At 38.4% G+C, this 23313-nt stretch overlaps 1 protein-coding gene across 6 annotated transcripts in view; it reads left to right on the top strand.

Annotated features, from left to right (window-relative positions):
• Nucleotides 1-23313, top strand: part of LOC116306989 (uncharacterized) — a 78854-nt gene that overhangs the window by 32244 nt on the left and 23297 nt on the right. For 4 of the 6 annotated variants that reach the window (XM_089025484.1, XM_089025487.1, XM_089025486.1 and 1 more), the window contains 38 exons: nucleotides 156-359; nucleotides 491-703; nucleotides 1020-1229; nucleotides 1532-1750; nucleotides 2194-2412; nucleotides 2732-2941; nucleotides 3245-3460; nucleotides 4086-4298; nucleotides 5317-5565; nucleotides 5980-6198; nucleotides 6299-6514; nucleotides 6805-7008; nucleotides 7441-7641; nucleotides 7790-8002; nucleotides 8739-8951; nucleotides 9187-9393; nucleotides 9969-10187; nucleotides 10655-10849; nucleotides 10937-11164; nucleotides 11603-11800; nucleotides 12145-12369; nucleotides 13025-13225; nucleotides 14207-14413; nucleotides 14853-15056; nucleotides 15470-15679; nucleotides 16308-16718; nucleotides 17223-17429; nucleotides 18406-18582; nucleotides 18794-19140; nucleotides 19708-19942; nucleotides 20190-20536; nucleotides 20626-20866; nucleotides 20938-21099; nucleotides 21214-21414; nucleotides 21842-21985; nucleotides 22074-22274; nucleotides 22489-22632; nucleotides 22760-22960. In XM_089025484.1, coding sequence (XP_088881610.1) covers nucleotides 156-359; nucleotides 491-703; nucleotides 1020-1229; nucleotides 1532-1750; nucleotides 2194-2412; nucleotides 2732-2941; nucleotides 3245-3460; nucleotides 4086-4298; nucleotides 5317-5565; nucleotides 5980-6198; nucleotides 6299-6514; nucleotides 6805-7008; nucleotides 7441-7641; nucleotides 7790-8002; nucleotides 8739-8951; nucleotides 9187-9393; nucleotides 9969-10187; nucleotides 10655-10849; nucleotides 10937-11164; nucleotides 11603-11800; nucleotides 12145-12369; nucleotides 13025-13225; nucleotides 14207-14413; nucleotides 14853-15056; nucleotides 15470-15679; nucleotides 16308-16718; nucleotides 17223-17429; nucleotides 18406-18582; nucleotides 18794-19140; nucleotides 19708-19942; nucleotides 20190-20536; nucleotides 20626-20866; nucleotides 20938-21099; nucleotides 21214-21414; nucleotides 21842-21985; nucleotides 22074-22274; nucleotides 22489-22632; nucleotides 22760-22960 — 8331 coding nt within the window. The remainder of the gene's footprint in view (nucleotides 1-155; nucleotides 360-490; nucleotides 704-1019; nucleotides 1230-1531; nucleotides 1751-2193; nucleotides 2413-2731; nucleotides 2942-3244; nucleotides 3461-4085; nucleotides 4299-5316; nucleotides 5566-5979; nucleotides 6199-6298; nucleotides 6515-6804; nucleotides 7009-7440; nucleotides 7642-7789; nucleotides 8003-8738; nucleotides 8952-9186; nucleotides 9394-9968; nucleotides 10188-10654; nucleotides 10850-10936; nucleotides 11165-11602; nucleotides 11801-12144; nucleotides 12370-13024; nucleotides 13226-14206; nucleotides 14414-14852; nucleotides 15057-15469; nucleotides 15680-16307; nucleotides 16719-17222; nucleotides 17430-18405; nucleotides 18583-18793; nucleotides 19141-19707; nucleotides 19943-20189; nucleotides 20537-20625; nucleotides 20867-20937; nucleotides 21100-21213; nucleotides 21415-21841; nucleotides 21986-22073; nucleotides 22275-22488; nucleotides 22633-22759; nucleotides 22961-23313) is intronic. The other 2 variants (XM_089025485.1, XM_089025488.1) reach the window with 2 other exon arrangements.

The following is a 23313-nucleotide window of genomic DNA, read 5'->3' as shown; positions in this document are numbered from 1 at the left end:
CTGTGCTAATTCCTTAATAAAATAAATCTTAGCTAATAGATGCCACTAGCAGTAACTCCTTTTGCAAATAAGAAATAATTTTATGTAATAGAAAAACACTTTTCCATTTAGATAGTGTTTTGCAGTGTTTTATGAATTTATTGATTTGTTCGAAGTGGGCACAACTAGCTGTCAGCATGCTAAAGAAACGTCCGAAGATGATCACAACCCCTTTGACTGTGACAACAGTGGTGGATTTTCACCCAAGCAATGCAGTATTGGCAACGGAGAGCCGAGACAGTGCTGGTGTGTCGATAGGCACGGAAAAGAAATTCCAAGAACAAGGACAACAGGAGGGATCAACTGTGATGATATTTCTGGTGAGCAATAAACTAGATATAATGAACAATAAACTACTGTCGTTCCCAGACAAGTGTGTGATTGTATGTAGCTTTTGGGTACTGCAGAGCTTTTGTTTTATCTTAATAAAGCGTTAACCGTTCTTTCATAGCTGGACTGACTAGTTGTCAACGTGAACGTCAAGTAGCGTTAGGTTGGTCTGGCGTTGCTCGCGCAGACGTATTCGTACCCGACTGTACAGCTGACGGAGGATACGAGAATATACAATGTCACGAAGCTACGGGATTCTGTTGGTGTGTAGATGGCAATGGTAATGAGTTGGTTGAGACGCGCATGCGTGGGAGACCAATATGTGAAAGAAAAGGTAATGTAGAGCAAAAAATACAATGATATAAAATGATTAGCTGCGCGATAGGTGAAATAATTTTCATGTCAGCAACGAATATCCCTTAAGAATATTTCGCTGCTCAATTCTCAATCATGAAAATGTAGGAAATTTGGCTAGAAAAAGAAATCGTACTCAACGGAAAAGTATCTGTTCGCCGACTTTACCAAAACCTTAATGAAGCATGCACGCTCTTATCATTGTGCAAACCTTGCTTGTGTAAACTGATAAGAAGAGGTATATAGTGATAATTCAAAAATTTTAAACGTTTCAGTTTATTGTATACTTTTTTTAGTATCACGGTCACCCTGTCTTATGGAGCGACAGCGTGCACTAGGGTGGTCTCGAAATCACAACGGAGCATTTGTGCCTCAGTGCCATGACAAGGGCCGCTACGATCTTGTTCAATGTCACCATAGAACATGCTGGTGTGTGGACGAATTTGGATACGAATTGCCGGACACTCGTAGCGAGTCGGGTACCCCGGACTGCAATACAAGACCAGGTAGCCATTTTATTTTGTAGCATTTTACAATATAATAATACTTTTTCTCATTCGGGAAATACCACGGCGTTTTGTGAATAAATATTTGTAAAAGCTTAGCCTCGTTGAAGAGCAATTATTTACAAAAGTCTAAAGAGGACCAGAGCTTTAAATTCCTACGTACGGACTTTTAATGGTATCAGTGAATAACTGACGGATAAACGAAGCTATGCCTGTGCTATAATGATTCTGTGTTCTTCAAAAACAAGCTGGTGTATTATATATGATAATTTATGTTAATTTCATGATAATTTGTGTTGCAGCTTATTTTACCGCGTGCTACCAGTGGCGCACTCGTATCATTGGAAAGTCGCCGTCCAGTGTTTTATCTCAAGGAGTAATCGTTCCCGAGTGTGATTCTAGTGGTGCCTTTGTCAATATGCAATGCAGTATTTCAACTGGTCACTGTTGGTGTGTCGATGTACATGGAAATGTCTTGACGGACACGTACACAAGGGGACAAGTGGACTGTGATAACAGGGGTAATTACGATTGTGCCTTTGTAACGTAGTTGCTAACTAACCTGTGACTCTTGTTCCATAATCGAATTAAGACTCAGATGATGAGTTTTTCGAAGGAGCACACAACAAGGGGAAAACTCTCAAATGACATGAGAAAACCGTCACAAATCCGAGAATCGAACTCACTAGCTCAACGGAGCACGTGATAGGCAGCACGCTTACTAACTTAAACATCACAATGACGTCATTATATCGCCATTTTTTTGCAGTATTGTACTGCACTTTTAGTAGAGCGCCGTTTAAAAGCTTTTTTTTTTTTTAATATTACACCTATTCTTAACAGCTTTATTGGAAACCGCGAGTCCCATGTAAAGCAAGGGTGCTTAGCTGCCTATCGAGAAGCGCATTGGATTTAAGAAAAGTCTAAAATATATGTTTTCTTTACCAAATTTCATTTATGCTAGGAAGCTTAACAAAATGCCAGAAAGAGCGTACTGATGCACTGGCAGCACGAGCTAAAGACCCAAGATCACAAACCTTTTTACCGGCATGTGACAAGAATGGAGGCTACAGACCAGACCAGTGTGATACATCACTCGGGGAGTGCTGGTGTGTAAATCATCTCGGGAACGAAGAAGCGGGAACTCGTGTAAAGGCACAAGGCACTGTATGCGAACTACAAGGTACTGCAGAAAATCTGAATAAACATAGATTAAAATAGTCAGAATAACTAGCTAACACTTAATTTATAACGTTGACAAAAAACGATTTTTAAAAATGATTTTTTTATTATTTGCTAAAAGATCAGTTAAGGCCTTGATAATACTGAAGGTCAATATATTTTGGTTATATTATTTCTCTGTTAAGATCTTGACTATTACTAATAAGGACAAAAATATTAAAAACAAAAAAATAATAATAATGAAGAAAAATTAATTATGAGCTTATTCGAAACAAGTCCTAAAATATAGGTTATATCATTTTTTACGCTTCGTCATCTAGCTGGATTGACTGCTTGTCAAAGAGAACAAAGACGTGCCTATGGCTTCGTCGATAAACCCCCGAGTGGTCGTTTTGTTCCCAAATGTAAGCCTGATGGTAGCTATGACGACGTGCAGTGTCAAGAAAGTGGATATTGCTGGTGCGTTGACGTTGAAGGTATCGAGGTCCTGGGTACGAGAAAAAAAGGCAAACCACTTTGCTATGCTGCAGGTAAACTCATTAGTAACGAAATTGTAACCTTTATATATTTGCCAATTGTTTATTATTTTAATATGATCTCCGACATTCTAGTGATTTCGGTATTTGTACAACCACTATCCAACCATCCAACCATCCAACCATCCAACCATCCAACCATCCCACCATCCCACCATCCCACCATCCCACCATCCCACCATCCCACCATCCCACCATCCCACCATCCCACCATCCCACCATCCAACCATCCGTTAGTATTTAATATTCTTATATCAATGTTTATTGATTAATAATACCTTATTGACATATTTTCAGCGAGATTAAGCAAGTGTCAGACCGAAAGGAAATTGACATTAGGACCGAACAAAACGCCATTGCTCGGTCAATTCGTTCCAAAGTGTCGCAAAGACGGTTCGTATGCAGAGATTCAATGCGATCGAAGTGTTGGTGAATGTTGGTGTGTCGATGAAGGTGGCCGTGAGAGGATTGGAACACGGCAGTTTGGAAAACCGATAGATTGTTATGAAGAAGGTACAGAAAAGTAGATCAATACACCTAATCGAAATATGGAGACCAATTTGAATAGTTATCGTTATATACTACCTACCCGCTCTTGCATGCAATAACGCCGCTGTTATATTTCCACGGGAACACAAAGCTAGTCCAGAGCAATAGTTATTCAAATTGGTCACTATATTTAGATTTGACGTATAGCGTTTGTCTTTTGTTTATTTTTTGATTCTTCTTCCATCAGTGATACATTTATTGCCTAGTACGTACCCTCGGTCTCACGTTGCTTGGACTCGGCAAAATAAAATAATAATAAAAATAATAATAAGATACCCTTGATTTTACGTTACTTGACCGCCATTCAAATTCTTGCAGATAATTAGATTTATCAACAGAACAGATAAATAACGATTGGTTAAGACATCACTATGTAAGAGGAAAAATTACAGTTTAATCACGTGACCTGAATCTATATGTATTAAAGCGCAGTAGATATAGAATGTAAGAATTAAACAAATATTACTTTAAGTTTAAAATTGATTGCAATTTTACTATAACTGTGGTTATAAAGACTGAATAAAAAAGCTGTTATTCTTTGTTAAGAGATGTCCTATAATAATCCGTCGAATGTTTCTTTCGTTATCAGTATTCTCTCTTTGTCGTCGTGAGCGTCATCGGGCTCTAGGATGGACTGGTCTCCATGTACCAAACTTTTTTGTTCCCGAATGTAAACTCGATGGTACCTACGAAACCATTCAGTGTCACCTAGCGACAAGATACTGTTGGTGTGTTGACCGATGGGGACACGAGTGGCCTGGGACAAGGGTTAAGGGAACACCCGATTGTGGGAAAACAATAGGTAAGTAGAGTAGGTGACGTTAAACCATTGCTATGGAAAATGCACGCGAATCAGAGATTAAGGCCAATTTACGCGGTGCAACTTTTCCCTACGACTCTTGCACACAATGGACTAAGACATTGACTTGAATCAGAAACGTATACACCTGATTGAAAAAAACGTTGTCGGGCTCAAAAATAAGTTGTATCATCAAAGCTAAGACCGAAGGGGAGCATGGGAAGACAAACAATTATGCTAATTTCATGCCTATTGCAGTTTTCCCTTCCTGTGCACATTTTATGCATCATGGGTTTGGCATGTCGTTAATCTAGGTCGACCGACTTTGCTCTACTGTGCATTTGTACATGTCTATATGCAAATATAATACACATTTCGGAGTACCCAAAATCCTTTTCGCTCTTAGCTTCGGTCTTAGCTTCGACCTTCTCGGACCCGACTACGTTTTTTCAATTAGGTGTATGTGACACTATAACCATGTCTGGAATATTCAGATATGCAAAGTAGGAGTTTTGATACCATATATGGAGTTTTGAGTTTGGTTTCAAGATGGCCGCTTCTCTCAAATAACAAACGTCCCGCTGAATTTCCTGACTTTCAGAGGTGATTTACTGAGCATGTCAATCAAATGTTTTAGATATCTTTCTTCGATTTAGATTTGGGAATTTTTGAATCAAGAGGACATGAGATATTAATAATAAATTTGTCAAGAAAAAAGTTGAATATTCTGTAGCATCGTACAAAAGAAACGTATGGCTGTTACACGTTTCAACCCCCTTATGAGTTATTGCTTGAATTTAAAGTTGAATTATATATCTTACGAAGACTCGCATAACTCTGCTTTATATTATAGCACCCAATAATCTTAATCGAATCTGTCTGTCTGTGATGGGTACCCCCCTTTGATGGACTTAAATAAATGTAGATGTTATTTTGTAGATGTAGGTCAAGAACGTTGATATGTTATTCTCAAGACACATGATTTTAAATTACGTGCTTATTATACGTATCTTTTTTTTAGACATTGGAAAGAATGGTGTCGTTTCAGCCATGCCCACCTCATGCCAAATGGACCAGTGGAGGGCATTGATATGGTCAGAACAGTTCGACTCTATCTACGGGGTTTTTTCACCAGACTGTACTTCTGATGGTCGTTATAAGCCGGTTCAATGCAATACTCATACTAGTTATTGCTGGTGTGTTGATGAGAAAAGTAATGAGATATGGGGAACAAGAGTCAGAGGTGATCGACCAGACTGCAATGCAATAGGTAAGACATCTTACATGCAGACATTTATTGCGATTTGTCAGTGAATCTCTGTTGGTTTATCGTATATTTACTGTTGCGTAGTTCTTACGATCTCATGATTTCGCTGTTGTCGTTGTCGTCGTTGTCATCGTTGCCGCTTTCACTACTAATGTTTTTTTTCTGATGTTTGTTCCATTTATTTTATTTTTTTAATTATTGTCATTGGTGTCGCTACTATATTTGATTGCTCTCTGTTGCTATATTGGTTTATTGTTATTGTCTTTATTATTGCGGTTGCTCTCTTTTTTAGTTGTTGTAATCTTATTATACCACCATATCTTTATTGTTGTTATTGTTATTGTTTGATTTGTTAATATACCCTTATTGAATCTCTTATATTTGATAATATTGTTCTATTTTTCCTATTTTGGGCAGATACAAATACTACTACATGTAGTAAATCGGTAGCCGAAGGCGATAGCCTACGGCGGGTTAATTTTTACTTTGGTCGATTTGTTCCCAAATGTGACTCATATGGTGGCTATGAACCAATTCAGTGTGACCAAAGTGGATACTGTTGGTGTGTTGACCGATATGGCCAGGAACTTCCGAGGACCAAAGTAAAGGGAATTCCTCAAACTTGCGGCCTTTTTGGTAAGTTATCACACTTCTACGATCTATAATAAATTATATAGTTGATGCACACATTTATAAATATGGCAAACTCCTTACAATATTTCTGTTGCCAAATCAGCTGGGACAACATCTTGTCAGCGTGAAAGCTACCTTGTCATGTCTCTGGGTGGAAATCCAACTCTTGGACGATACAAAGCTGAATGCGAGCGTGATGGAAGCTATAAGATGGTACAATGTGATAAGGCGTCGGGATATTGTTGGTGTGTGGACGAAAATGGCATTGAGATTCCTAGATCACAGGTTGCACGTGGGACACCGACATGTGGATCGATGGGTAAGACGGTTCACAAACAAATACAAATATGTAACACTAGAGACCTTTATCTAAGCTTTTGTCTCTCCTCGCTTTTAAAACATTTCGAGAAATGTGACGTGCTGCACCGCCACAAAAAAAATTTGGGATGTAGAAACATTGGGAAACAGTGCTTTTGTAGTCATTCAATGTAGGTTAATTACTAACGCAATGACAAGAAGAGCATTGTTTGATAAAAGGATTATTTTTCCTCAGTTTATGTTATTATAGCTATTATGTTTGTTCTCAAACATTACTTTGTTTTTCATTAGCCGTAGGTCTGCCCCCTTGTCACAGTGAGCGATTCCGCTCCCTTCCTTGGTTAAACAAGTTCGCTCCCACATGTAATGACGATGGCAGCTATCCGCAGCTCCAGTGCTTTGGTGCTTACTGCTGGTGTGTTACAAAGAATGGAAATGAAATAGCTCGAACTCGAACGAGGGAAAAAATCAGTTGTTCCCTTATCCTAACTAAAGGTGAATACAATAGCCATGTGTTTCTAAGAGATTTTTTATTAGATTATATACTCCACACTTAGTAAGCAGTGTTTATTTTTTCTTTTTTTTTTTCTTTTTTTTTTGTTTTTTTTTTTTTGTCGTTTTGTTTTTTGTTTGTTTTTTGTTTGTTTGTTGTTGTTGTTGTTGTTGTTGTTGTTGTTGTTGTCTTTTTTGTTTTGTTTTTTGTTTTTGTTTTTCTTTTGCCACTAATGTAACAACATCGGATATTATAAATAGATATAAGACAAGTCAATCATTCAGTTAGACTAAGCCAATTAAAATTTGAAGAGACAACTTGCTAACAATGATGATACTCATTTAAGACACTCCCTCGCATTGCTGGGGTGCAAGTACATCTGGTCAGGTTACTAACTAAGGCACACTAACAATGATGATTGGAAAATTTTTTAGATTACGAAACAACGTGCCAATACCGTCAAAGAAAGGCTCGAAGTAACAGTCTCGCTGAATTTACCCCGGTGTGTGATAGACTAGGTGGATATCATCCCATTCAGTGCTTAGAAGGATCACCATACTGTTGGTGTGTGGATAAATACGGTGTTGAAATACCAAGAACAAGATCCAAGACTGTGCCTGAATGTCACTATCAAGGTAAGACCAATGGTTTATTTTCTAAGAAAACATTACGATAAATTTTCCGATAGTCGGCATTGACTTTGGTTACTGTAAGTCTACTTGGTCATTAGATGTATTACGTACACGAAACAATAAAATCGTTTCCTTTTCTATTTTTTTCCAGCTGGTCTGACTATGTGTCAAAAGGAGCTTCAGATTGCTATTGGCTGGACAGGTATTGCTGCACCAGGTCAGTTTGTTCCCAAGTGTAGACCAGATGGTTCATATGAATTGGTACAGTGTCATGGTTTGACTGGATTCTGTTGGTGTGTCGATAAAGATGGCAATGAACTATCAGGAACTCGCAGAAAGGGAGCACCAATATGTTCTATATACGGTAAGATTTGTTAACAATCTTGCATAAGGGTTTACTAGATAAATTTCCGTCCCCATCTTATTCCCTTCACCTGCCCAGGAATGCATGTCTCAATAGGTATACGGGAAATAGCAACTTCGATAATTTACGTAAAAACAATATCCATAAAGTGCCGCTATTGATGGTAAAGGTGAAGAGCTTATTTAACGTCAGTGCCCCTTCAGCTAATAGATGGCGTTCAAGGGAGCCCCCACCCCCACTAAAAGCATTAAAAGCTGAAGGTACACCGATTAGAGCAGAACAGCTGAAACAGACTTTAGTATTAACCTCGGGCTTTAGGAGTTAGAGGTCCGCGGTTCAATAGTCCCCTTCACGGTTCCCTGCGCCATCTTGAAAGGTAGCCGTGCCTTTGCATCGAAGCGAGACGAACGATGAGCTTGCAATGATAGAGACCTTTTATTAACACCTTGGACAATTATTTACATGTCTCTATCATTGCAAGCTCAACGTTCGTCTCGCTTCGATGCAAAGGCACGGCCACCTTTCAAGATGGCGCAGAGAACCGTGAAGGGGACTATTGAACCGCGGACCTCTAACTCCTAAAGCCCGAGGTTAATACTAAAGTGTTAGAAGTAATCACAGATAAAAACGCGTGGTCTTGTATGTTTATTCTTTTTAAACTTGACGGGACCGCATTTTACCTAGTGTTCTAAAACTTGACGAAGATAATTATGATTATGTTGTTGTTGCTTTTTAGTAACATTGAGGCCATGTTTGAATGAACGTGAACGAATTCTTGGCTCACTTGGTGAGGCGTCTCCCGGTCGCTTCGCACCGAGTTGTACGGCATCGGGAGGGTACTTGCCAACTCAATGTCATCAATCTATTGGATACTGTTGGTGTGTCGATTACGCTGGAAGAGAAATTCCTGATACTAGAAGAAAAGGAAAGGCGTATTGCGAAGAGCAAGGTAAGAAGTATACCGTGCGAAAGGAGTACAGGGTACAGCATCTTACAAACTTGGTTTATGTTGCCATGGATAAGTCTAGGTTTCTATAAAGGAATGACAAATACAAAACCTAATACTGTGTAGGCCTAAGCTCCCGTAGCTCAGCTAGAGAAAACAGCGCACTAACCAGCATGCTTAACTTATAAACCTGTTATCTTTTGCTCTGAGTACATATTGACCTTTCTTTTTGATACAGAAACAATTAGTACTTGTAATATCGAATTACACTTGGCCAACGCAATGTCTGTTCCAGCCGCATTCTATCCATCATGCGAGAGAGACGGTAATTACAAGGAGATACAGTGTCGCTACAACAATGGAAAAAGTTGTTGGTGTGTCGATGAGAATGGTAATGCCATTGCTGGAACTGAAACCAATGGAAGGCCTAACTGTACCATCGGAGGTGAGTTATAAACTAAAATCCTGCCCATTTTCAATTTCCAATATTCGGGTATATCGCTTGACGTGGAATTCACCAGATTGATAATAGAGGGCAGTGGTTGCCCTTGTGTAAGAGCTGGTAAAAAAATGGACCTTTCTCGAACCTTCAAATCTTGGACGCGTTGCTAACATGGAAATACAAAAGAATCCACACTTTTCGTCGATGAAATTTATGGTATTTCTTTTCTATCTTCATGGTTAGCCTCGAATATAAGAGGCTTTTAGAAGGGTGCTTTCCATCGGCTGATTAATACCAAGCAATTAGTTTTGGGTTCGAGAATTAAATGCTCAAACGTTATAACTAGGAAAGAGTCCTAATAGCGGATCCAGGAATTTTAATGAGGGGAATCAAAGGGTTGGGGGGTTTGGATGCTGATCAGACACAAAGATTTTTGAATACTTATAACATAACATGACTGTATTCAAAGGTTTGGAAAGTTATGAAAGTCAACTGTTATGATAAATTTCCATCAATGCGGTGGGTACGAAAACTATCATTTTTAAATTATATTTTCATGATATAACATTTGTTCCTAGAAATAAAATATACCCAATGCAAACTCGAGAGGTTCAACAGCTTGGTAAGAAGACTTAACCAAACGGAATACACCGATGTCATCTTCATCCCACAATGCAGGGAAAATGGCGGATATGATGATATACAGTGCTATAAAGGAGACTGCTGGTGTGTCAATCATCGGGGAGTAGAAATACCTGGAACTAGAACTAGAGGCAAACCTTACTGTCAAATACCAGGTAACGTCGGGCTAATTCAACCACTTACTTAATAGTCCCTTTTCTCATTCGGCACATACCGCTGTGTTTTATGACTAAAGAATGATCTGCAAAGGCTTAGCCTCGCTTAAGAGCTAATCATTTGAGAAAGGCAACTGTAATGTGAAGAATGCGCATCTTTAACAATAGTGATATTTTGGTACCTGTTAATGGTACTTGTGAATAGCTGATATATAAACGAGGCTAAGTCTGCGCAAAAGAGTCTGTTGCTTTTAAAAAGCTGTATGCATCTAAACCGAAACTGGTGTTTTCTAGCCCAAATTCCATAACGAATATCAAGCAAAGTGGTATTCAACCATCCCCTATGGTCCAATAAATTTGACTAGTCAAGAACAAAATGACTGGTCAAATTCCTTATTTCAGAGTACAAATTGTCTCCAAAACCCATCACTCTTTACTTGATTGGTTTTGATTTTCTCATTTCTCAGTGTGCATCCAAGAACGCATGAACGCATTAAGCTACAACAGAATGCCAGGACGTTTTGTTCCTAAATGCGATCAGGATGGAAGTTATGCAGATATGCAATGTCACTCGGCCACTGGATATTGCTGGTGCTCGGACGAGCTTGGCAGAGAAATCCCGGAAACCAGAGTCCGTGGAAAACCAATCTGCGGAATCAAAGGTATGTGACAAAAAAGAAGGTATAAAGAAATGAAGGAAAACCAAAAATTTTGACCAAACTCTTTAAACTTATGATTCGCATTTCTAGATGGAGCTTTGACTATATGTCAGCGACAACGTAAGATAGCACTCCGGAGTATCAACCAAGGACCTTTCATTCCACACTGTAATCAGGATGGCAGCTTTGCTCCTACCCAGTGTCACGAATCAGATTGTTACTGTGTAAACAAAGATGGTGACGAAATCCAAGGATCAAGAGTAAAGCTTCCACTGAAACCAGATTGCAAGAAAATCAATGGAGGAAAACCTTTGCCAGGTAATAGAATTTGTTAAAAACTGCACTTTTCCCTTAGCCCCCGATATCTCATTATGTATTTTTTTAAACATTTGAGCAACAAACTGGAGAATGAAAAGATAATTGTCTTCTGTTATATCCATTTTCATAATTACGCGACCAACTCACAGCCCAAGATGTTTGGTTTTTTGGCTTCCGTCGAGCAAAATAATTACTAACTCAGACCGTTTAAAAATGTGCTGAAGGAAGCTAAAAACCCAGATGATTCGAATTATAGCTAGTTGTCTGGATTACTTAATTATAAAAATGTAGGTAAGGTTATAGATTATTTCTTCGTAAGAGTTATTTTGATTATCTTTGGTCATGTACAACATTGCGAACAAGATATGGTATCGAACGAAAAGATTTAAGGTTCAGAACTTTTAAATTTTATTCTAAAAATACGAATTTCATTTGAAGGAGAAAGCAAGAAAAATTGCATGCGGCAGTATCGTGTTGCAATGGATAACTTCGCAATCAGTCGATTCATACCACAGTGTCTTCCTAACGGTACTTATCAGCCAGTGCAGTGTGACGAAGGGTGGTATTCATGCTGGTGTGTGGACAACTTTGGGAATGAACTAGCTAGAACAAGAACTACTGGATGGCCAAAATGTCGTAAGTTTATTTCTTTATTATACAACTAAAATACATCGACTCATTAGCCACACCATATGAAAATAGTCCCTTTCACAGTTCCCCGCGCCATCTTACAATTTGGACAGTTATTCACATGTCCTCTATCGTTGCAAGCTCACCGTTCGTCTCGCTTCGATGCAAAGGCACAGCTACCTCTCAAGATGGCGCCGGGAACTGTGAAGGGGACTATTCTTTACATTTATATTTATTTTCCTGAAGGTTACAGGTAAGCAGCGTAACAATAGAATATGATACTACTCAGGGGACTTGATATGAAAAGTTTCCAATACAAAGTTATAAACGATTGTTTTATTTATCTTAAGCTCAAGCTGCTGCGCTTCCTGCCAACCCTACTCAGTGTCAACGAGAGTACCGCGCTGCTCTTGACGGGTACATCTATGGTCGCTACGTCCCTCGTTGTCAGCCAGATGGAAATTACGAACCAATGCAGTGTCACAGCTCTCTTTGCTTCTGTGTTAATATGTACGGCGTCGAAATTGACGGAACACGAGAGCCAGGACTTAAACCACTTAAATGCAAAACAGTTGGTAAGGTTACTTTTAAAATATTGCTTTAAAAACCGGCCCTTTTTGAAACCCGGATAGTGACATTGGGAAGCATAAGGCGACATTAGAAAACTTGTAGTGAATTGTCACCGCGACAAATGACGACATTGGGAGGCATACGGCGACATTAGAAAACTTGTAGTGAATTGTCCGACTGATGGTGACATTGGGAAGCATAAAGCGACATTAGAAAACTTGTAGTGAATTGTCACCGCGGCAAATGACGACATTGGGAGGCATACTGCGACATTAGAAAACTCGTAGTGAATTGTCGCCGCGTTCGATGACGACATTGGGAAGCACAAGGCGACAGTAGAAAACTTGTAGTGAAGGGTCGTAAAGAACTGATGGTGACATTGGTCAAGATTAACAAAATTTAAGTGGACATTGCAAGGGCGGATCCAGCCCAAATTTTAAGGAAGTGGGCTAATTGAGTTTAGGGGGGCCTAATTGAGTTTCTTCCGTCAACACAACGGGAAACAATAAAAAAAGCATCTAATTCTTTAGTTTAGTTTTTTTTTTTTTTTTCCTGCTGCCCCCCTTTGCCCCCCTGGATCCGCCCTTGCATTGGGTGGCATTAACAAAAATTGAGTGGCTGGATTTGGTATTCAGTAATTGCTATGTTTATGCTTCTTAGATCCCCTCACTAAATGTCAGAAGCAATTCCGTGTCATGCGCAGTAAATTTCCATTTGGTACATTTGTTCCTCGATGTCTAGCTGATGGTAGCTTTGCCCTGGTCCAATGTGGCCCTAGCAACTACTGCTGGTGTGTGGATAAAGAAGGGCGTGAGATGACCAATACCAGAACAAGAGGCTGGCCTATCTGTGGCAAGAAAGGTTCGTTCAGAAAATATCATCAACAAAAAACATCTTTCACTAATTCATAAGTATGAAAATATGCATGTTTATATCAGTGTTTATATGCACCGTCCCTAAAGCTTTCACACCAAAACAACTCCATTCACCATGCTCCTGAAGACTCGAACCCCAAAGAAGTAAACATGGAGAAACATTAATACTTAAATATTGCTATGTAAGTATTTTTGGTGATCAATGTGATGAATAAGTATTTTGCTGTGATCACAAGGTGTTGAGGATGATATTGAAGCTGCAGGAGTTTTCCTTTCTTTTTTATGACGTCTTGCATAATTAATTTTGTCTGCATTTTCTGACAAAAAAATAAAGGTTTAAAGAGCTCGACTTAAAAATAAAAACAAAAAAACAAAACAAACAAACGATAAGGTCTTAAAGATCCTTGTCAACTACAATTCACTGCGTGCCTATATTATGGTTTATATCGTTAGCCTACATCGTTCGCGAAGCTCTTCCAAGCTCTAGTGGAGCAAACTTTCTGCAAATCAAAGTTCTTAAATTCCAAAGATGCCTTCTTTTAATTAGAGTAGAGATTCTCTTTGTAATCTTATGAAATCTCGGTCGTCTAACTGGTAGCCAACGCTACTTTCAAAATCTACCTTAGATTCTTTTGATAACATTGATGACGTCTCTCTGTCTAAAGTGTCAAATGGTCGTCGTAATATATAAAATATATAGCAGGAATAACAAGAGCAATGGAACTGGGTCCCCAGACTTTACCTAAAAACCGCCATTTTGCATGGTAGAGAAATTGGCGTATCGCATTGCATCGTTTCCAGCGAGAAGTGCATTCTGGTTGACTATGATTCGCTAAGTTAAAAATAATACAAAAGAATACAAAAGGTAAAAGGGGTAAATAAAAAAGTAAACAGAAAAGACCAATAAAAATAAAACAATAAAATACACATTTATTTATTTATTTATTCTATCGTTTTTCTTTAACAGAACGACAAGTTTCCATGTGCCACCAAGAATTCAAAACAAAACGTTCAAATTCTTCATCTAACGCATGCGCACCTTTATGCAAGCCTGATACCGGATATGACCCAATGCAGTGCCATGCCGGAACGTGTTTCTGCGTGGATAAAATGGGCAAAGAAATAAGAGGAACAGCTACCCCTCTACCAAGGGTACCGAAATGCTTGGCATCAGGTATGAATAATAAAAGTGATATTTACGAACAATGCTCTCCATTATATATATATATATATATATATATATATATATATATATATATTTTTTTTTTTTTTTTAAAGTAAGTGCATGACGAACTTACAGATCGTACCTTGAAGCAAACTCTGAGCTGATCTAAATCAGCGCAAGGTTAACTCATAAATGGTATTAAAGTTAAGTGTGTTGTGTTTTGCGAAGGGAGGAAAACTGACCTGTAAAGACACTTGAATCAAGGAAGAGAGCAACTTTTCAGAAAGTAGAAAAATTCATCATCAAGCCAGTAATGTGGCATTAAATGTGTAAAAGCACGATGCTTATAATTGCTATGCGCAAAAGAACAAACCAGAAAAAAAACTAATTCAACTGACTTTTTTTCTTACTTCGTTAACGTTTTCGTTCTTTCGCTGGTTACAATTAGATAGTCTGCTATCTCCATGCCAGCGTCTATACGAACTCTCTGTCCAGCGTCACGTGCTCAGCCGCTGGATTCCTAACTGTAGACCTGACGGCACATTCGACACGGTGCAGTGTGATCGAGGCTGGTACTGCTGGTGTGTGGATGAGAATGGAAAAGAGCTTCCAGGAACGCGCAAACGAGGATGGCCTGAATGTGGAGTCCAAGGTATAAATACACCAGCATATTAAACTAAATGAATAATTCATTTTATTTGAAACGTATAAAATGATGATCTGACACTAGTAGGAGTCCATGGATTAGTGAATATGAGAAGACAATTGGCAACATGATTTAATACAGATCTACATTCACATTCACATTTTGAATAAAATAATGTCAACAAAAACAAAAAAACAATATGAATAAGTCACGTCAGGGCTTTTACTTATGTTTTATTGAAATTCTCAGTTTAATCATAAATTGCGTCCTTCCATATTTTTTAGATGGAACTATTTGAATTGGGGTTACTCGCGTTTGTTATCGTTATAATCATCATTGTTATCACACTGCTATGACAGTACATATGAATTACTTCTCTGAGACGTCTCTCATTGTATTCGCTTTATTGCTTCAATCAGCAGCATCAGACCTTGGACCTTGTCGAAAACTCTACGTGCTCTCCTTAAAACAACTCGTACCAGGGCGTTTTATTCCCCGTTGTCGATCTGATGGCAGTTTCGATCCTGTGCAATGTTTTGGATCTGTGTGTATGTGTGTGGACAAACACGGCGTTGAAATACCTGGTACGACGAAGCCAAGATTCAATGAACCTGACTGTTCTCCTCTTGGTAAGTAGAGAACAGGGAATGATTGCTCAGACATCACGAACCATATTATCTCGTCTTTAAATTTGTCTGGTTTGTTCAGCCTCATGGTTAAGCAAGGATGAACCCCTGACTCCGTGATGTTTACCACGTGACCTTATATGCATTCAATAGTTATGGAACCCTTCTCGTTACCCCGTCCTGTTGTGATTGGCTTACTTGCCAATCAACGTAAAATTACTATTGACAAATTGGCAAAGATCAAATCCTATTCGAGAAGGAATATTTCATTTAAGCCGGTTTAAGTCAGATGTCATCAAAATGCAGACGTTCATTTTCTTTTTCGGAGAAAAAAAACAACAGAGAACCCACTTTAAAAAGCAGCCAGTCATCAAATATGTTTGTTAGCTTTTCCAGAAATCACAACTATTCACATGCTGCTGTGAGATAGAAGCGGCGCGTTAGCAGCACCATGCACCAACAGTGTACTTTTCGAGAAAAGTGAATATAACATCAATCACGCATCCTAGATTATTTTCTGTTATATTTATGCTAAGTCTAATGTTGTACGTAGGGTTTATATTAAACAATAAATTTATAAAAAATATTTTTTTCATTCATATGTTCTTTAAAATATTATTGTATATTGTAGGCTGGACCTTGACACCTTGTCAGCGCCACTATCAACAGGCCCACCAGTTTGGCGCCGTTAATCAATTTGTACCAACCTGTGACCCGGATGGCTTGTACAACCCAATGCAATGCTATGGCAACATTTGCTTTTGTGTTGATGAAAAGGGTTTTGAGATATCAAACACAAGAACTAATCTCCCCAATAAACCAGTCTGCAGCAAAAATACTCGGTTAACAAGTATGCCATGTATGAGAGAGAACGCCAAAGCGATCCAAAACACAGATAAAAACGCGTTTGTGCCACGTTGTCGTGACGACGGCTCGTATCATGAAGTCCAGTGTCGGGGTATGACATGCCACTGTGTCGATAGCAATGGGAACGAAAAAAGAAAAACGAGAACACCAAGACCTCTTAGACCTGACTGTTATGGTAAGAATTTTTGACACAGCAAACCTATATTACTCGCTAAAAACCTATTCAAAATATTTTAGTTTTTAACTAAAATTGAAGATCTCGGTATCAATATAATAAACCGTATAGGTGTATAGTTTTTTATGCACTCGTTTCGTATCATAAAACTTACTCGCTCGGAGACTTGCTCGTGAATAAAACCGTACACGCCCACGTTCCATGAAGTAATCTCCATATAGAACACCTGGTATGTTCCTAAATTGTTGCAGAGACATGTTTATATCAACCTTGTGTTAAGTTTCGATGTTCGATGTTTTGAGCCCGTCAATGATTGTGAAATTTACGGTATATGCCTTTGTAAGGATTGCAAATTACAGGACCCTAATGTAAAACACGTATGTGACTTAGGCATTCCTGAATAAAGATTGTTTATTATTATCGAATAGCCACAAGGTTTGCCCTTTCGGAATTCGTTTTCCCCTTTAATAGGTATTTTTTTCACTTGCATAATATCATTCCTAGGATCTTTACCATCCAAATGCCAGAGACAATACTTGGATGCTTTGTCCAATTACCAGCCAGGTAGATATATACCTAGATGTGCATCGAATGGAGATTTTGCTCCTATTCAGACTCGAAGTGGCTTTTCGTACTGTGTGGACAAGGATGGGCAAGAAGTTTTAGGAACAGCAACCAGGACGCCTTTTACTCCAAGATGCGAGACAATGAGTAAGTATTGTTCGGTTACATTTGCCATATCCTTAGTTTCTTCCCTACCTTTTACGACCGTTCTTAGATTTCGTGGCAGTCTAGAAAATGGCTAAACTCTCGAAGGCAAGAAAATAGGGACGTTTTTCTGGGATATCCAGCTACAGAATATTTCTTACTAGGCCAAGGCATAAATATGACCACCAAATCCCTAAAACTCTGACAGATTTGAGATATATTTAACAATTATTCGCCGAAGGCGAAGTGAATATCGGGGAATATTTACCGAAACGAAGTTAAGGTTATTATTCCCGATATTCACTGAGCCTGAGGTGAATAATTGTTTTAGTATAAATACACAGGTGATTCTTTCAAAAAAAGAAAAAAAGAAGATAAAAGACACATTTTTTCCGGTTACAGCAACAAAGCGGCTGGCCGCCATTTTGGATTATCGCTGGAGGTGATTATCGTATGATAATTTAAGTTTCTCGACCAATCAGGGCGCCAGATTATCAATAATCACCTGTGTGTCTATACTAAATACATATATATGAAGGATAGCGATTTCACTGTTGTTGATGATGATTTATGATTTATACAGCGCCCTTTCTATATAAACATGGTCAACGGCGCTTAACATTGAGTTGTGAATTTCAGATTGCTTTTTATGCAATTTACAAACATGAAAGGTGGTTATTATGAGGTGTAGGCGCTGAGGATAGTCACCGCCAGGGGTTTTTGTTTTACGTCCTTATGGTTCTTGTACCTCCCTCCGATATTGGTTAGTAATGATGAAGTGTGGAGGGACGGAACCGCCATTTAAAAAGATCATCCAACCCATTTGAAAGTCTAACATTCGTAGATGTAATTATCATCAGATGTTTTAGTTGGTCCGGCCGGGACTCGAATCACGACCTGCCGCATTCTCAGCCAAGGGAGCCAACCGGTTGTTGTCACTTATATCCCATATGTATTTCTCATGTATATTTCTTATTAGGTGTACCGAATCGGCCCAGATTTTCTCCAAGCAGATGTCCTGTGATCTTTAAGGATAGCAACTCTTGCAGGAAAATATCAAACCAGTGTGAAATCGACTCCGAATGCCCAGAGGACAAAAAGTGCTGTTTTGATGGCTGCAGTAATGTGTGCACGGATGGTATACCAGAAAAACCAGGTAATTTTACTTTTAAATTTCACTGGAAATGTTTATTAGCTGAATTATCATGCACGACTTTCAAATGGCATTGTTAGGTGCTGACCACTAAATGATGCTGATAATATGATCCAAAAACCTTTTATCAGCTAAATGAAATCCAGCAATTAAAATTATAATAGTTAGAAAATCAGACCTTTAACACGATGAGTATCACGTTCTTTTTATCCAGTGGACACTTGTAGCAAGGCACTAGATTTGGCAATAGGCATCAACGCATCTCCAAATATGACTAGATGCTCTTGGGCCCGAATCCTTGATTTCCTGAAAAGACTAGTCAGTCATTTCGATGTATCGGCAGACAAAGTCAATATTGGAATTGTTTCTTATGCTACGAACATCAAAGTAGAAAACAGTTTCAAAAGTCTTACGCCAGCATTACTGAACGTGGAAGAAATCCAAAGGATTGTTAGCACAATGTTTTGGAGAAAAGGAAAAAGCAAATTGGATAAAACATTGGAGAACATTGAAAAACGACTATTCAAGACAGGAGAAGGAATGAGACCAAATAGCCTTAAGGTACGACGAACTCAATGCGTTCCTTTTCAAAGAAATTGAAAACGCGCGCGCGTGCTTTGTGCAAGGCTTGGACTGGCAGAACAAAAGTGCGCTGTGCTTTTCAACTCTTGTCAAAGTGTCCTGCCAATTTTTAAGCACTTTATAACTTCGCACAGGACAGCAAATAGATACACAAAAGCCGCGAAATGATTGTTTTTTTGAATACGAATAACGCAATAAAAAAAAAGAGGGTTTTCTCTCGTAAAGCAAGCGCTCTAAAACAATCTGAACGCAATATTTTTAAACCCCTATATGTATATGATAAAACACAGCCTTCTTTCCTCCCTTTCTCCCTTCCTTCCTTCCTTTCTTTTTCTCTTTTTGTATGTTTCTCTATAAGTCTGTCTAACAGTATCGTGCATTTGTTTTTTTGTTTTTTTTGTTTTTTTGTTTTTGTTTGCTTCTTTTTTTTCACCGTCCTTTTTTGCATTCCTTCATAGCGATTTTTAAGTGCAGAACGTTGATAGCTATTACCATTGGTAATTCTGTTTTTCATATATATAAACTAATTAATGCTTTTAATTTAAGGTTTTTCTAATCATCGAGGATGGAAGGCAATCAGGCAGCTCAAACCAGGAAAGATTACGTCAAGTTTCGGAGAGACTTAAAAACATAGGAATAAACATTTTAGCGTTGTCTATTGATGGCAATGCTAAGAAAAACGAACTCTTGGACATTGTCTCCAGCTCAGAGGACATCTTCCAAAAGCCCTTGATGAATCTGAATGAAGCCGTCAAGCCCTTAGCAAAATTTCTTTGTTTAGGTAATTACCCCTTTTCTTCAACAGAACATTTAGCTAATTAGAATATAATTTACTGTGAATACCACATTCCGGCATCGCTTCTTAGTACAACTATGATACAGCCAGTTTTTATCTTTTTATCTCTTTTTTTTACAATTGCTGCTTGATTTTTAGCCTATAGTACGAGGATGATCAAGATTACTGTCAAAACATTGTCATGTAATCACTTAAGCTATCTAAAACCTATGCTATTTCCTATTCCTTTTAGAGGATAAATGCAAGAAAGTATTTGACATTGCTTTCGTTGTCGACGCATCTGACAGCATCGGACGGGCCAACTGGTTCATCAAGAAGCAATTCATCAAAAGAATCCTCAGCAATTTCCGAATACGACAAGATGGAGTGCGCGTGGCAATAGTTGTGTACAGCACTGAGGCTGAGGTAATCCTTAAGTTCAACACGCTCAAGGGAGGTAACCTCAACGAAAACCAAGTCTTAAAGAAAATAGAACTGATGGAATGGAGAAAAGGATTCAGTTTTATAGATAAGGCACTTGATCTGGCAGATCGAGAAGTATTTGTAACATCTGCAGGAATGAGAACTAATGTACCAAAGGTGAGAATATTGAATCAACTCAAAAAACTCAAACGTTTTCGCGTTTCGATCCAAGGTTTCTAACAAGCTTTTTCTGCGCTTGTAAATAGGTATTACTGGTTTTGACAGACGGCAAACAAAGTCGAGATGAAGGTCCATTTACAGAACCTCAGCTCGTTTCTGACAGAATTAAGAAGAAAGACGTTACGGTTTATTCTATTGGCGTTGGTAACATCATTGACAGGGAAGAACTTGTTTCCATTGCTTCTGATTCTAACAAAGTTGTCATCGCACAATCATTTGGAGCTTTGCAGGATGTTGCAGGAAGCATTAGAACCTTAATATGCAAAGGTATAAAAGCATCATTGATGTTTTGGGAGACTATTTGTTAGTAAACTAAGCATATTCTTTTCCATATAAAGGAACAGGAGCAAGGTTTGGAGCTTGCCCAAGAAATTGGAAAGGACTTTTTGGCAGAAAATGTGACGATAGACCTGATGGGTGTAATTCAGACGGTGACTGTCCTACTCCCATGAAGTGTTGCTCTAGCGGCTGTCACAGACAATGCGTCATGACAAACCAAGGTAAGTAAAGCTAGTAAAATACGGCAAAGTAAATTAATATTTTTTTCACAATAGTAATGTATTAATAGGGTAATACTAATATAAGATAAATATAACGACATTTTGTCTGCTCAGCCATTGCAGTTCCTGCCTTTGCTGTATGCGAAGCAGATCAAAAGTCTGGTATCATCAGCTGCAAGTGCGAGGAATGTCCTAAGAAACCAACTGATCCAGTTTGTGGTTCGAATAACAAGACATATCCTAATGATTGTATGATGCGTCAGGATGCTTGTAAAAAGAACAAGACCATCTCAGTACAGAAGGAAGGAGCTTGTGGTATGAAATTTATATCTGTCTTTTAAAGGAATAAAAAAACGATAAGGATAAGATAGAATAAATCAAGACATAGCAACCATTATAAAACATGTAAGATATAACAAACGCGCTGATTGGTTGGCTAACGTGTTTATATCAGATGGCAGAGACCCGCTCCCTCAAAATCGTTCAAAAATATTTTTAAAAGCAATATAAAACGGCTGCTAATGTCTCTGTACTGTGATACAAACACCTTAGGTGCTGTAGAGCCATCGAAAAGCAAGAGAAACAATCGGCAGCAGCTCCCAGTGTCTTCATAACACAGTAAAGAAACATATGCGCCCTTTTGTATTCCCTAGATAAAACTTTTCACTTATTTTATGTTAACGGTTGATTCACTCTGTCATGACATCTCATCAATCCTTTTGTTTCTGATATTTTTGTGAAGGAACTTGCCCAAGAAAATGGAAAAAACCTTTTGGTAGACCGTGTGATGATAGACCTGATGAATGTAACACTGACAGTGATTGTCCTATTCCAATGAAGTGTTGCTCAAGTGGATGTCACACACAATGCGTCAGGGCAAACCAAGGTAAAGAAACATATTGAAATATATATAACGGCAGATCACATTGAAAAATAAAACAATATAGTTAGCTAACGCCATATTGTCTCCTCAGCCGTTGCAGTTCCTGCCTTTGCTATATGTGAAGCAGACAAAACGTCTGGCATCATCAATTGCAAGTGCGAGGAATGTCCCAAGAAACCAACTGATCCAGTTTGTGGATCCAATAACAAGACCTATCCTAATGAATGCATGATGCGCCAGGATGCTTGTAAAAAGAACAAGAACATCTCAGTACATAATAAAGGAGCTTGTGGTATGAAATTATTTGATGAGATTTTTTAAGTAGACGCTATGGCAATTACCTATTTGCATTTTGCATTTTTAAAATCAATCTAACTTGAACGTTTTTGTTACGTGTTATGCTGAAACGTAAACGTCTGATTTTTAGACGTATTGTTAAGCACTTATACTATATATATTATATTTTTATATACATAAGGTAAGTTAGATGCGTTCATTTTTCTAAGGTTCCTGCCCAAGAATCTGGAAGGGAATGTTTGGTAGAAAATGTGACGGTAGGCCTGATCAATGTCAATCTGACAGCGACTGTCCTACTCCGATGAAATGCTGCTCCAGCGGCTGTCACAAACAATGCGTCAAGGCAGGCCAAGGTAAACTAACTTGAAGTTTATATTTTGAAAATATTCATTTATAATAAAAATAGATCAATGGTACGTAAAACATTAGCGACTGATATTAACCAAGCGCTTAACCAAAAGAGTTATCTTATGTTCGCAGCTCTTGCAGTTCCTGCCTTTGCTGTATGTGAAGCAGACCAAACGTCTGGTATCATCAACTGCAAGTGCGAGGAATGTCTCAAGAAACCCACTGATCCAGTTTGTGGGTCCAATGACAAGACCTATCCAAATGAATGTATCATGCGTCAGGATGCCTGTAAAAAGAACAAGACCATCTCAGTACATAATAAAGGAGCTTGTGGTATGAAAGTGAAATGTGTCTTTTACGGGAGATAACTAAAACGTTACAGTGCGACTACTCCAACCAAAACCACCTCGACAAAAGTTCTACAAATTATCCAATAGTGTTTGAGTATTTAGACAATAGATTAGCGGTAAATTTTGAATTAACATATTCATCCATTGTTCCGGATAATAAAACTAAATGATGAAGAAGAGCTTGTAATATATTTTCTTCGCAAATTACACCTTTTGCTGTTCATTAACAGAAAATGTACAATCATTTGTGCCAGTAGTTGTATCAATAACGTGTAATGTACTTTCATCAACACCACAAGTAACATCATTAGCGCGGATCAACTTTCAATAAAGGCA

The sequence above is a fragment of the Actinia tenebrosa genome, unplaced genomic scaffold (assembly GCF_029948245.1).
Source record: "Actinia tenebrosa isolate PJP-AT-01 unplaced genomic scaffold, QUT_ActTen_1.0 utg344__unscaffolded, whole genome shotgun sequence".
NCBI lineage: Eukaryota > Metazoa > Cnidaria > Anthozoa > Actiniaria > Actiniidae > Actinia > Actinia tenebrosa.
The sequence above is the reverse complement of the archived record's forward strand: the minus strand, read 5'-3'. Positions and strand labels throughout refer to the sequence as shown.